The sequence below is a fragment of the Artemia sp. Qi Xiang Cuo genome, chromosome 2, assembly GCF_049724085.1.
Source record: "Artemia sp. Qi Xiang Cuo chromosome 2, ASM4972408v1, whole genome shotgun sequence".
NCBI lineage: Eukaryota > Metazoa > Arthropoda > Branchiopoda > Anostraca > Artemiidae > Artemia > Artemia sp. Qi Xiang Cuo.
Genome location: NC_142795.1, coordinates 53554443 through 53569637, shown reverse-complemented (window position 1 = coordinate 53569637; position 15195 = coordinate 53554443). Strand labels below are relative to the sequence as shown.

At 34.1% G+C, this 15195-nt stretch overlaps 1 protein-coding gene across 3 annotated transcripts in view; it reads left to right on the top strand.

The window, feature by feature from the left end:
* The window catches only part of LOC148955369 (band 7 protein AGAP004871-like), a 36498-nt gene extending 22278 nt beyond the window's left edge, over positions 1-14220 (top strand). For 2 of the 3 annotated variants that reach the window (XM_089101838.1, XM_089101828.1), the window contains exon 4: positions 12854-14220. In XM_089101838.1, the coding sequence (XP_088957964.1) occupies positions 12854-12961 (108 nt within the window). In that variant the 3' untranslated portion in view covers positions 12962-14220. Of the gene's footprint in view, positions 1-10875; positions 12140-12853 lie in introns of those variants that run through there. The other variant, XM_089101848.1, reaches the window with a different exon arrangement.
* Positions 14221-15195: the final 975 nt, after the last annotated feature.

Here is a 15195-nt window from a genome sequence, read left to right as displayed (position 1 = left end):
AACTCAAAAATTTACCCCCCCCCCCTCCCCTATCCTCAGAAAGGGTTGAATGAAGGGACTCCGAGCCTTGCCCTTGTGGCAGATCCCGTTTATTTTTGATTCTGAGTATTTTTGATTTTCCCTCCAAAATTGACCCCCCTCCCCTGCCCTCAGAAATGGGAGAACGAAGGGCCTCTGAGCCTTCCCCTTGAGGAAGATCACGCTTTATTTTCGATTCTGAGTATTTTTTATTTTCCCTCCGAAATTGACCCCCCCCCCTCCCCTGCCCTCAGAAATGGGGGAACGAAGGGAACGTTAAACTATTTTAAACTGACAACACTGTCCAAACATCACATGTGTATTATGCAGTACACAATCACCCCATCTCCCCCAAAACACTTTTCAGCCATTTCTAGTTAAAAATTTTTATTCCAATTCGCAAATCTCATTACCCCTTTTTAAATGTCTATCAAAAAATTCTGTTTTTTGTGTCCAAGTTTTTAATCACAAAGCCTACACACATGTACACACTATGATTGAAAAAAAACACTCTGATTGAAAAAAAAAACTTGGAGTTGAAACAAATTTGCCCGGGGAAGCCCCCGTTCATACTGTTATCTTTTTTGCAATGTTTAGGAACAGGCGGGGAATCCCCACTCGTTTGGAATGGTACCAACAGGACACAAGCAAATAGCACGTAGTTTTATAACGTGTTTAATCACGTGTAGTTTTAAGAATGTGTATGTGAACTCATGACCTACATTCATTGTGTAATTGACAACAAAAACAGAAAAAAAACCTGTTTGACCACATTATACACTGCCAAATAACCACTGGCTGTAGACTATGCCTTGGAAAGCTACCAAGGAACGTAAAGGCCGCAAAATGGTACCTCTTACTCTACTTATATATATATATATATATATATATATATATATATATATATATATATATATATATATATATATATATATATATATATATATATATATATATATATATATATATATATATATATATATATATATATATATATATATATATATATATATATATATATATATATATATATATATATATATATATATATATATATACTGATAGTCATTCTTAAAAGTCTTAATAATTTTGGATTTACTAATTGTTCAAAAAGAGAAAACATTTAAAATATATATTGTGCTAAAGCTGTTCTTGAGATATTGCTGGTACACCCTTTTGATAATCTTCATACTACCCTTAGCTTCAGTACCAGCAATAGTTGCAGTAGTAGTACTAGTAAAGCAGTAGCATTAGTAATAGTACGCATGTAGTACCTTTAATTTTTTTAACCTCCCCCTCAATACATGCTGAGAGATTCAACTTATTTCCATAAACTGTTCCTGTGGCATTGCTCATACATCTTTTAATGAGCATCATACACATAGTGTGTTATGATTTAGTTCAACGCTGTCTCAACATTTTCTGAAACTTTGACCTTAATACTCTTAGCTTTGGTAGCATTATTAGTAGTAGCAGTAGTAGTAGAAATAGTATTAGTAGTATGCAAATATTACATTTTGGTTAGTTTAACGTCACCTACAACAGGCCGTGTAAGTTTCAACTTCATACTCCAAGTAGTTCCTGACATATTTCTGATACGCCCTTTTGACAACCCGCATGCGAACAGTGTGTTTTGATTCAGTTCATCTTCTCCCTCAAAAATTCCCTGAAATGTTCACCATCATACCCTTAGCCTTAGTTGTAGCAATAGCCGCAGTAGTAGAAGTAGGAGCATTACTAGCAGTAGTAATAATAAGATTAGCAGCATTACTGACAGTAGTAGTATGTAAACAGTGCCCTTTGGCCAGTTGAACAGCCCCCTCGCCAAAGTTTGGAATTTTCTACCTAATATTATAAGCCGTTGCTTTGATATTGCCGAAATATCCTTCTGATAATTATGTCCAGTATGTCCATAGTATGTTGTAATTTAATTCGACTCCCCCTCAACATTTCTTGAAATTTTCAACTTAAGACTCTTAGCCTTAGTATCAGTTGCAATAGAAGTAGTAAGTGGAGTAGTACTAGTAGTAGTAGTAATGGTAGTATTATTATTAGTAGCGTGTATATATTGCCTTTTGGTCAATTATTTCCCCTCCCCCAAGCATTATCTGAACGTTCTAACTTAATACCTTAAGCCATTTCTGAAAAAGGTCCTTTGACAACCTGCTTGCACATAGTGTGTTTGTTTGTGTGTGTTTTGATCTATTTCAACTTTCGCCTCATTATTTTCTTAAATTTCACCTTGATACTTTTAGCCTTACTGCTACTACTACTAACAAACCACCGCAGCACCAAGCCGCCTGAGGCCAACATAGCCACACATGCTCCTCGTCCATCCCAATCTATTCAAAGCCTCCCTTTTTACACCCTCCCACAAAGTTCCCATTTCCTTTAACTCTTTCTTTATGACGTCCTCCCATCCCAGACGAGGACATCCTGCTTTCTGTTTAGCCCTAGACAGTTGGCCGAAAATAACAATCTTTGGCAATATTTCATCCTTCATCCGAACAACGTGCCCTAACCACCTCAACCTTCCTTTTGTTATAGCCTTAGAAAGCATTAATGAACCACGATTTTCGTATAGCCTACTGCTTCAAATACGGTCAGTCAATCGTGTACTCAGAACAGTTCGTGTGCACTTTTTCTGGAAAATATCTAATAAATCTTCGCCTGTTTCTTGAAGTGTCCATGCTTCAGAGCCATATTTGACCAATGCCATCGCTGTAGCTTCTAATACTCCAATCTTGGTTTGCAGACTTATTTTCCTATTCTTCCAAACTTTTTTTAACTGTGAAAAAACACCCTAAGCCTTGGCTATTCTACTTTTAAAATCTTCACTGCTCCCATTATCTTTACTAATAATTCTACCAAGGTAAGTGAAACTGCCCACCTGATCAATGTTTTCATTGCCCAATGTCACCTTTTCAGTTTTACGACTGATGACGGTCACTGTATATGTGACCGAAATATCTGGTATTTTCTTGTGAATTTTCTATACACTGTCTACTAAAAAGGATTTTATCCCTATTTTGAACTTTTATTTATCGTCACCTTTTCATCTTCACTTATTCCTAGCCTTACCTACTTAATCTTCTTAAGATTAGTTTTCAAGCCTATTCTAGCACCCTGAACTCGCAAAACCTCTAAAAGTTCATTTATTTTGCTCACACTTTCATCTAGGATGCTTAAATTTTCAGCATAATCTAAGTCCATGAAACTTTTAGCATTAATATAACAGTAGTAGTATCAGTAGTAGTATGAAAATATTGCCATTTGATCAGCTGAATATCCCCCTGACGATGCCCTAGAAATTTCAGCTTGATACGGTAAGTCGTTCTTAAGATATTGCTGATACGGCCTATTGACAATATGCATGCGCGTGGTATGTATCGATTTAGTTCAACTTTCCCCTGAACATTTCTCGAATTTCCACCTCCATGTCCTCAGTCTTAGTAGTAGTCACTATAGAAGCCGTAATTGTAGTAGCATTTGTAGTAGTAGCAGTAATAGTGGCAGTAGCTGTAGTAGTAGTCCCCCTTATTATCCCTGGAAGTTCCAACTTAATACCCTCAGTCATCCTTGAGTTACGTCCTTTTGAAAACCTTTATGCACATAATATGTATTGATTTAATTTAACACTTCCCTCAACATTCTCTGAAAATGTCACCTGAATGCCCTTGGTCTTTTTGACCACTAAAGGTAAAAAAATACCCTCTTTCTCAATAACCAGTACTGTTTGTAAACAATAGGCAAATTGAATAACTTACAGCCCTTGTCCCGAAGGCTGTGAGACGTTGACATCTCCATAAACATTGTTACTGGATCTTTCCACTACGTTGAACAAAGTGGATATTTAAACATTTTTATTTGACGTATTTGTGGAATAAATAATAATAAATAAATAACAGACTGTACCGAAATCACTCTCCACTTAGGATGAGCCTTTGTGCTGCCTAGGATTAGTTTTTTTATTGTTCTAGTTCTAATCCAATATATTTGAAGAGACGTTGTAGGCAGCGACTTTAAAAAAAAGAACATTTATTTTACAAATTGATTCGTGAGAACTAATCACGATATAGCCATCACTATTGAAAAAAAGTTGAAGAAAATAGAATCATTGTGCAAATTCAGAAGGAGCCCTATCCATTTCAGGTAAAGGCTTCGAATAAGTGAGAAGTATATATTTAAATATAATTCTCCGCTCCCATGTTGAGTCATTACCAGTTGTTCATGTAATTAACGCTAAGTAAGGAGAAATGTTTTTGAATTGAAGCTGAATCTCTAGAAGACAGAAGTTCGATAATAATATAGAAATTAAAAGAATCTAACCGAACAAAAGATACACCAAATTAAATCAATATAAAAATCTAAACACGATATATTGTTTTCCGACGTTTTAAGAAACATATTCCAAGCACAAGAAATTTATGTTGTAGCATAAGGGGGTGATTTTCATGAAAATACACTATCAAATTCAGCATTTAGGAGAACACTACAACAGGCATTTTGAGCTCCTATATCTATTCATAAAAATACTAAATTTGTAACCGAGGGTGTTTATAAATGCGTTTTTCTTTTGTTGCTGTTTTTTCCCCAGGTGTGATCGCATCATATCCGTGGCTGTGGAAGTCATCTTTAGAACGGCAATGTGAAGTTCTTGCCTTTTTGAAGCAACAAAAAAATCACGCTACAGTAAATTGCCTATTTCCACCATCATGCACCATAATATCCATTTTGGCCTGCCTTTGGGAAAAATTGTTATTGGTGAAAACTACAAGATAATTTTATTCATCAATTTTTTTTTTAATATTCTCCTCATTTTCAGAGACTGTAAGCCTGCGTCGTGGCACCTTTGTCCCCAAAAACGTATGCATTTCATGCAAAACAAACAGTCATCAAACAGTTCGTGGTAACGAACTGTAAGTAAGGAGTGACCCGGCTCAATAGTAACCAAAGCTCTAAAAACCGGAGTTTTGATGCCAATAGATACATCAATAGAATCAGATTTTTACGCTGATTTCAAATATATAAGTTTTATTAAGTTTAGTCTTACCTATAAATGTTTTTACTCTTATAACTTTAATATATCAAGTAATATTAACATTTTGATTACTAAATACCAGTATATCTATATTAAACTGACAATGCACATTCATTTGTATTTTTTTCAGTAAAGTGCAAATTATGTTCTGGCCTTTGAAAGGCATAGGGGTTTTGAGCCCAACTTATTTTAATTTCTGCTCGTTTTGAGTTTGACTCGGTTATTTACTGTAATTTCTGTTCGTTTTAGGTTTCATTTATTCACCGATGCTGATTTGTGGTAGTTTCATGGTTGGTAGATTATTTGATTTTATTTTTGCTCATTTTTTGTTTAATTGAGTTCTTTACTTTTCTTTGAAAAACTTATTTTGTGAAAAAGTTTTTTTAATTAATTTCTGTTCGTTTTATATTGACATAGTCTTTGCAGGGAAAAAGAAAATAATACTTTAAATCTTTTCTTTTTTTTCAAGACTTTATAGAGTGGCCTGCTATTTGTATGCTGGAGAAAATTTTTCAGCAATTTTTAACAACATACACCCTTTTAAAAATCTGGACATAAATAGTAGTGATTAATTTATTTTCATACCTCCTCTAGTTGACTCCCCTAAATTAACCACAAATAGTAGTTGTCAATTTAGTTTCATGCCTCCTCTAGTTGATCTGAAATGGCAAACTTGATACCATTCACAAAAAAAAAATCTGTTTACTTTCTTTGATAGCTTGGATACACTTGCACTATTTTGATTTGATTAAATTTTAAGAGCAGAAGTAGCCCCAAAAGTTTGAACATAATACCCTCTGTTGCTCTTGGGATACTGCTGAGATGCCTTATTGGGAATTAGCATTAACACAGTGCATTTTAATTTAATCTTAAGGCAACATTTAGTTTTTAAACATAATAGACAAATAGGAGGGGGGCGTGGGAGGGGAATTAGTTTCCCTCCAATCATTTTTAACTATTAAAAAGGGCATCAGCCCATTCTATTTTCATTCGAAGTAGCCCTTTTAGAAGTTCTTGCGACAACTCCTTCGATACGAAGTGCCCGGGTCTAAACAACAACAACAACAAAAAAATAATACATTATACCCACATCGATCTTTACTAAAAAATTTCAAGCCTTCAAATCACTTTTGACTATTAAAAAGGGCAGAAGGCCTTTCGATTTCCAATCGAATGAGTCTTTTTTGAGTTTCTACGACAACGCTTTCTATAAACACCATACATGCCCCCAGGGCATAAATTACAACCCTAACCCTAAGGGCTGTGAGGGTGGTTTTCATCCTCTAAGACCTAATTTCTAAAACTTTCAAATACGTTAAACAAAATGGCTATCTCAAAATTTTTATTGAATATGTCTGGGAAAATTGTGCGCTTGAGAGGGGCGTTAGTCGCTCTCCAATCACTTTCATTTATTATAAAAGGCACTAGCCCTTTCAATTTCCAATCGAATGAGCCTTTTTGAAGTTTCTGTGACAAAAATTTCCATAAAAACCTTATATGCCTCCAGGGCATAACTTACACCTTTTTCCCTGAGGGCTGGGGGGGGGGTCTCATCCTCAAAGACCTAATTTCCAGAACTTTTTGCAACATCTAACAAAATGGCTATCTGGAAATTTTGATTGTATGTGTTTCGGGGAATGGCGGGCGTGAGAGGGGGGTTAGTTACCCTCCAATTACATTCAACTATTAAAAAGGGCACTAGCCCCCTCAATTTCCAATTAAATGAGCCCCTTATGAAGTTTTTACGACATCTCTATCTATAAAAACCTTATGTACCCCCAGGGCATAACTTACAACCCTGGCCCTGAAGGCTATGGGGGGAGTGTCCTGCTCAAAGGTATAATTTCCTGAACTTTAAACTGCGTGAAACATCCAATCAATATTTTCATTAGATGAGTTTGGGGAAATGGTGGGCGTGGAAGGGGTGTTAGTTGCCTTCCAATCATTTTCGGCTATTAAAAATGGCACAAGCCCTTCCAATTTCCAATCGAATGATCCCTTTTCGAAGTTTCTACGATAACACGTTCTATAAGAACCTTGTATGCCCCCAGGGCATAACTTACAATCGTTGCCCTGAGGGCTGTGTGGGGTTGTCATCCTCAAAGACCTAATTTCCAGAAGTTTCAACTACGTTGAACACAATGGCTATCTTAAAATTTTGATTGGATGTGTTTTGGGAAAGAATGGGCGTGAGAGGGGGGTTAGTTGCCCTCCAATCACTGTCGACTATTAAAAAGGGCACTGGCCCTTTGAATTTCCAATCGAATGAGCATTTTTTGAAGTTTCTACGACAACACCTTCTATAATAACCTTATATGCCCCAAGAGCATAACTTATAACCCTTGCCCTGGGGGATTTGGGGGAGTGTCCTCCTCAAAAACATAATTTCTATCTGGAAATCAACTACGCTGAACAAAATGGCTATCTCAAAATTTTGGATTGGATGTCTTTCGGGAAATGGTGGGCATGGAAGAGGTGTTAGTTGCCTTCCAATCACTTTCGACTATTAAAAAGGGCACAAGCCACTCCAATTTCCAATTGAATGAGCCCTTTTCGAAGTTTCTACGACAACTTCTTCGATACGAAGTGCCCTGGTCCAAAGGAAAAAAATAATAAATAATATCTTGTGCCAACATTGTTCTTATATGCCCCCAGGACATAACTTAAAACCCTTGCCCTGAGGGTTGGAGGGGGTGAGTGACCTCCTCAAAAAAATTCTTATATCTGGAAATCAACTACGCTGAACAAAATGGCTATCTCAAAATTTTGATTGGATGTGTTTTGGAAAATGGTGGGCGTGGAAGGGGTATTAGTTGCCTTCCTATCAATTTTGACAATTAAAAGGGGCTTACGCAACTTGAATTATTGAACGAATGAGCCCTTTTTGAAGTTTCTGTGACGACTTCTTCAATACGATGTACCCTACTCTAAAGGAAAAAAAAAAATATCAATTTGCACCAACATCGTTCTTACACACCCCCAGTGAATAACTTAAAACCCTTGCGCTGAGGGTTGTGGGGGAGTGACCTCCTCAAAAACATATTTTCTATATTTTCTATGGGGAAATGGTGGGCGTGGAAGGGGTACTAGTTGCCTTCCAATCACTTTTTACTATTAAAAAGGGCCCGGGCCACTCCAATTTCCAATCGAATGAACCACTTTCGAAATTTCTACGACAACTCCTTCGATACGAAGTGCCCTGGTCTAAGACGAAGAAAAAAAATAATACATTGTGCCAACATCGTTCTTTACTTAGGCAGCGCTATTGCGCTGCCTATGATAGTATCGGTTAAAGGAAAGTATACAGACATTTCAGGAAGAATTTTGTTTTAGTGGGGGAAAGGGTCGGAGGGGGGAGTTACAGGGGATAATCTTTCCATGGAGGATCTTTCATTAAGGGCAGGGACATTTGTATAAAGGGGACGCCGGATTTCCCAGCATTATTTAAAAAACCATCAGAAATTAAATAAATAAACAAGTTTTTTTCAACTGAAAGTAAGGAGCAACATTAAAACTTAAAACGAACAGAAATGATTACGTATATGAGGGGGTTCACCCCTTAGTTAATATGCCGCCCTTTACGCTAAAGTTTTTTTTAGTACTTTCAAAAGAGCTTTCTATTCTAATTAACCGGCCTTTGTGATTCAGGGGTTTGTGATTCGAACAAAATTCGAACTTTAGCGTAAAGAGCGAGGTATTGACTAGGGGTAAACTCCCTAACATACGTAATAAAAACATAAAAATATAGAAGTTCGTTACGTAAGTTAATTCGTAAGGTACGTCAGAACAAAATTTTGAAAAAGCCATTTAGCCATAACAAGTAAAATTAATATGTAAATTTCATTCTAATATTTCATGTACGGTGAGCCGAAATCAAAGCTGCATTAATTCAAAAACATTCAGAAATTAAATAAACAAACAATTTTTTTTAAGTGAAAGTAAAGAGCGACATTAAAAATTAAACCGAACAGAAATTAATCCATCCATGAAAGGGGCGGTCCCCTCCTCAACGCCTCGTTCTTTACGCTAAAGTTTGACTCTGTTACACAACTTTATTTTTTAAAACAATAAAAAAGTTTAGCGTAAAGAGCGAGACGTTGAGGGGGACAGTCCCCTCCTATATATGAAAATATACGGAATAATTTCTGTTAGTTTTAATTTTTAATGTCGCTCCTTACTTTCACTTAAAAAAACTTGTTTTTTTTTTTAATTAGACTACAAAGCAACACTGACGATTGTACAAGAATGTATAATTTTATTATACATTCATACGCACATACGCACTATCTTTTAGGAGGAGATGGATATTTTAGAGGTGGATAAAAGACTCGAAGGAAAAGTGCACTTTAATGCAGATTTTGAGGAACCTTGACTTTGGGGGAGCGGCAACCTCCTCATGTGGAGGTATAAGCTGGATATATTAAAACTGCAAAATAACCCATGAAAGACTCGAAAAAGCGCGTTTTCGAGTGGACAAAAGATATCTTTTAGACATTACAACATATCTTTATCAATACAGTTAACACTTATTAATAGTTAGTAGTCATGATTGACCTACGAAACTAAGATTGCTCGATTAAAGATATTGGCAAAGCCACACCTCCTCTCCACGATACAAAGAAAAAAGAAACATTTATTAAATGGGAACGTTCAAAGGCAAATAAGATCACAAAGGACTCAAGGCGAAAGCATGGAATGTCAGAATATTTGCTTCAACTTAGACACTCTCTCAAGTCTAGTGAATTAAAGGTATACAAATGTAACTCTGCTATTTCCTCCTAAATCCCCTCTCCTTGATTTTAAATTTAATTCCCCGAATACAAAAGATGCTAAATGCAGGAAAATTAGCTACAGATCATATAATGTAAACAGGGCAAGAACTAACCCTTCTAGAGCCCTCGAGTTAATGAAATTTTGTTGCCTGTTTACATAAACTATGCTTTACATACTATGTAATTTACAAACATTAACGGGGAAAAATCCCCTTTTGAAATATTTATTGAGCTTTCAGATTTCAGAGTAGCCACATGTAGGACAATTTGAATTGACAACCTTTGTCTAAATTTAGGACTTTAATTTAAGGCCCCATCTCTCCACGACAGGCATAAAATAAGGTTGAATTTAAAAAGAATATATCACTTAAAAGTAAAGAGTGACGTTGATTCTTTAGACGAAGAGAAATGATCCTGTATATAAGGGATTTACCATGATCTAATCCCCCACTCTTTACACCAACATTTAGAGATATTATAGATATTGATCATGCTGACAGCAAAGTATTATTTAAATTTCAGTGCAACAAGGTGAGCGGAAACACCCCTCATATGTTGGATAATCTTTGTTTGTTTGAAGTTTTATCTCCGCTGTTTAGCTTTATTTGATTTTTTTTTCTTTTTTTTACTTAATTCAAACGTAAATAAGGTAGGTCTACTAAATAATGTAGGTCTACTTTTAGTGTAGGTCTTTATAATAAGGTAGGTCTTCCATTTAGATATGTCATTATTCCAAACAAACTAAAAAAAAGAATTGTTTGACCTCTAAATGTTGTTTTTCAACATTATTGTCAGAATAAACAAAAAAACTTACATTAATTACATTGCTTAACAACAAAAATGTAATATTTTAAAATTCTAGAAAACGAGAAAAAGAATAATGCTCCTTCTTTTTAATATAACAATATTGACCTTGGAACATTTAAATTTAAAGCCAGAGTGCACTATGATTTTTGCAAGGTTTCATAATTCCACACAGCATTCAAATGCACTTACAGTTTTGTAAAGCAGCGGCAATATTTTTATATTAAGTTTTCATTTCAGTTGAGGTATCTCCAGACGCTGAATGCAATATCAGCTGAGAAAAACTCCACGATTATCTTTCCTTTACCTATTGACTTGATAAGACATTTCTTTAAGTGAAAGTGAAAGAAAAGAAACTGATCATGTGTTTAAGTGACTTAGTTTTTGTAGTGCTTAAAATATCTTGGGGTTATAGTCTTTATTTAATCCATCATCCTTTTCTTATGAAAATGTTTGTTTTCTTTTAAAAAGTCGCTTCTACAATACATTCTTGTTTTTAGCAGCGTAACTTTCTGGATAAAAATAAAGTAGCTATTTTCGTTTTGATAAGCCAGTCAATGAAACGTAAATGCCTAATAGTAGATGATTTATAGTGAGAATGACACATCACATGCAAGTGTTAATCAGATTAAGAAAAATTGTGAAGTCAATAAAAAAAAACTAAGAAACATGAGTTTCTGTTTGGTATTTCTTTCTATTTTTACTGCACCACTAGATGTGTTGGGTAAAGTGCATTTATAGAAATTCCTTTAACTGAATCCCTCAAAAAGTCACCTATCGGACATGTCCCTGACGATTGTGATATGATTTAACAATATATATTCAATCATTTGATTAAGGGTGACTGATCTTTTATTACTTCTAATGAAAAATACTAATTTTTGTCCAAAGCTGGCTTGTTTACATATCGCACACATTTTTAAAGTGACAGAAATTAAAATGACAGTGTTTTCAAGAAGGAGGATGAAAGACATCTTTTAGACATTACAGTATTTCGTCACAAATAAAGGTCACACTTGATTTATAGTTAGTAGCTATGATCATCAGACGAAACTGAGTATATTCAAAGATATTGACAAAACCTTCTTCTCCACGATATAGAGGGGAAAAATTTTTAAGTAAAAATTTTCAAGGTGGGTCCAAGGGCAAAGATAACAAGCAGAGAATATTGAATGTCAGAAAATTAATTTCAATTTAGCTATTCTCTGAAATCGATGAATTTAAGTTACTGTAAAATTTCTCTAAAATTCCCTTCCATATGGCTACTCTGATTTTAACCTTAATCCCTTCAATACAAAAAGAATTTAGTTGCAGAAATAAAACCGAACAGTTACATAATATAAGCAGAGTCGGATTGAGACCTTATAGAGCCCATGGGGTAATGAAGTAGAAGATCCATCTTTAGGCACACCATGCTTAGTTTCTTGTGATTTGCAAGCATAAATCCTGAAAAATCCGCTAAATAAACAATTGATTGAGCTTTCAGAGTAGCCATGTAAGACAACCTGAATTGAGACACCTGCAGAAATTTAGGGCTTTAAATTAAAGCCCTATCAATCTATAATAAACCTAAATTAGGGGCTCAAAATTAAGGACCAAGAATTTTATTTAAGTTCGGTGAATTATTTGGTGACCCAAAATATTAAATAATGTATGCTGACAATGTCTTATATTTAAAGTTAGTCTTACATTAGTCGATTTTTTTTTTCTTCCATGTCATATATTGGTGATAGCCATTGAACAAACGGTCACCTTTAAAATTTGATTTTGTTTCATTCTATGGAGCCGCTCACTATTCTGGATTTTCCTTCTTTCTATATTTGTTTTCTATAATATTAAAATATTCCCATCGCTAAAACTAAAAATTAGAGATTAATAATTGTTTTGGAAATTAAATATAATTAAAATATGGCCATTTAAGACAGCCTGAATAATACCCTATTTATGAAACAGCTTTTAAAATTGTCAGTTTCCCTATTTTATAAATCAGAAATAAGCGTCTAGCAAATCTTTATAACTTTTTAAACATATGAACGATATACCATCGACGACCTTTTTATTCGTTTGTCAACGAACGGATTTTTCCTTTATTTCAGATTTATTTTCTTTCAAGTCTTTTCCGGCTTTTTTTCTTGTACATAGCACTTTTTCTTGAGCACAATCTTAATTTTACATAACTTGTCTTTTAAAACTAACTTATCTTCATTTGAATTTCCAGTTAAGATTCCTACAAACACTCAACGCCATCTCCGACGAAAAGAATTCAACTATAGTTTTTCCTGTACCTATTGATATCATTCGTCATTTCTTTAAACCTAACGAATAGTTTGTTATCATACAAATATAATATTTATTGAATATTTTGTGGACTATACTGAAAGAAAGTGTTTTCTCATTTCAAGTAATGTCAGTTCTAGTTTAAGAAGAGAGACGATTAATGTTTCCTTTGCAAAGAACCATAATGGCTGAAAGTCTTCTGAAAAATGATGAAATATAAGAGCAAAAATATTTTCCTTCTGTATATTCATCAATTATTCATTTTGATGAAAACTTTTATTAATGTATGTACATTTTTGCGTGTTATTTTAAAGTAGACACCTTTTATGAATGATGAGTTTTTCTTAGTATTTTGGAATGTCACGTTAAACGCGAAGTTGTTTTCATGATTGTTTTCAGTTGTTTTCATGAAAATAGAGACCTCCTTGTTTGTTTGACGTTTAATTGTTGTATTTCGAGTTCTGATTCCTTCAAAAATTATTTGCCTTTTACTCTTTGCATTTTTGTATTATTTTACGTTTTCCCAAACTTCAATTTACTTAGTTTGGCATTCATGGCACAACCGAAAATATTAGTTTAGCTACTAGCAACATGTAAACAAGAATGTGACAAAATTTCTACCAAGGAACAAAATTCCTGACTAGTGAAAACTTCGTAACCGGAATTTAAAAAAAAAAGAATTTGAGAGAGATGATTCTAAACACTCCTCAGTCTTTTTCTAGTGGGGATACTATTCTAAGATCTAAGTCCTAACTTTTCTTTAAGATCCATCTCTATTTTATGTTTATCTAATATCCGATTGTTAGAAGCTTGATTTTTTCAATTTTTAAATTTGGAACCTTTTAATAGAATCGTTTTCAGGACTTTTGGTTGATTTGATAGGCTTTTTAGCTTTTAAATAGTTTTACTTCTTATAAATTTAATGCTTTGGACTATACAGAACAGATTTCTAAGCAAAAATTAATTCAAGTCATGTTGATTCATAACGAAAAAATTTACGTCGTATATGTAAATATTATCCTCTATGCATATATTTATCTTCTTTTTTTGTATATGTGTATATAAACTTTATCTCTGTTTCTCTGTCATCCCTTTGTCTCTTTGCCATATTTTCTTTCATATTGCCATTCTTTAGTATATATTTTTCTCAAGCAACGACAAATTTTGTCTTATTTACTTTGTTGTTTCAAATTCGTTTGTAAACAGAAATAAATATCGGGTATTAACTTAATGTATGTCAACTAATTTTTTTCATTATTTTAAGGCTTGATTGTTGAATTTCTCTTTCTCAATAAATAAATTTTTGGAACTAAGAAATTCATATCTTCAGCAGTTGAATTAACAGAATCTCTGTCAGTTTTGACTACCTCTCTGGTTCACATTTATAGGCAAATTCTATAGAATAGTACAAGAACGTGTAATAAAGGACAACAGAGTAGGGGAGGGCAACCCCAGAAATACAAAGATAGATATTACCTCCACTAAACCTGTATGTATTTTTACACGATTCACCTGTTTTTTTGCCCCCCCCCCTCTTAGAAATTCTACTCAAGTGCGAGTAAAATTAATTAAGTAAGATGCTCAAATGTGTCAAATAAAGATAACTCACTAATGCTTTGCAGTAGTTCTCACTATTGTAACAGTGTTGCAATAAAACCAATCCCCAAATTTGTTTGTTAAACTAACCTTAGACGAGATCAGCACTACTTATGGATTATTTTATATAAATTTTCCAGTTTGTCATGATTGTCAGCAATTGCAAAATGTTTACTGTGATATTCACACTCTATGGCTAAACAATGGAGATAATTCACTAAAAAAAGATTAATTAGATTTTATGTTGTCTTTGGCCACAAGTCCTATTAAAGGAAGTAAAATACTGCATAAGCAAAATACTTTTCAAGTAGATGGCTCTATACTCTCAATCCTCCCCCAAAATCTATTTTTGTAGGATTTTAGTATGATTATGTACTCTCCATATAATTTGCTGACACTTGATTTTTATCGAATGAAGGTTATGTAAACACTAATGACAGTAAGGGTGGGGAGGGGGGGGGTTGAGCTAATTTACCCACATGGAGGAGTGATTACGGAAAGACATTATCTCAGCAAGAAAATGCCTATATATTCCTTAACATTTTTGTTTCTATTGTCTTTCAATGATTAGTTATATATCAACTTTATCCTTGCATCTACAAAAACAATAAATTCTCTCTTGGAATAGTTTGGGATTAAAGAATAACGGAAAAACCATTGATTGACAAAATTTATTACAGCAACTAA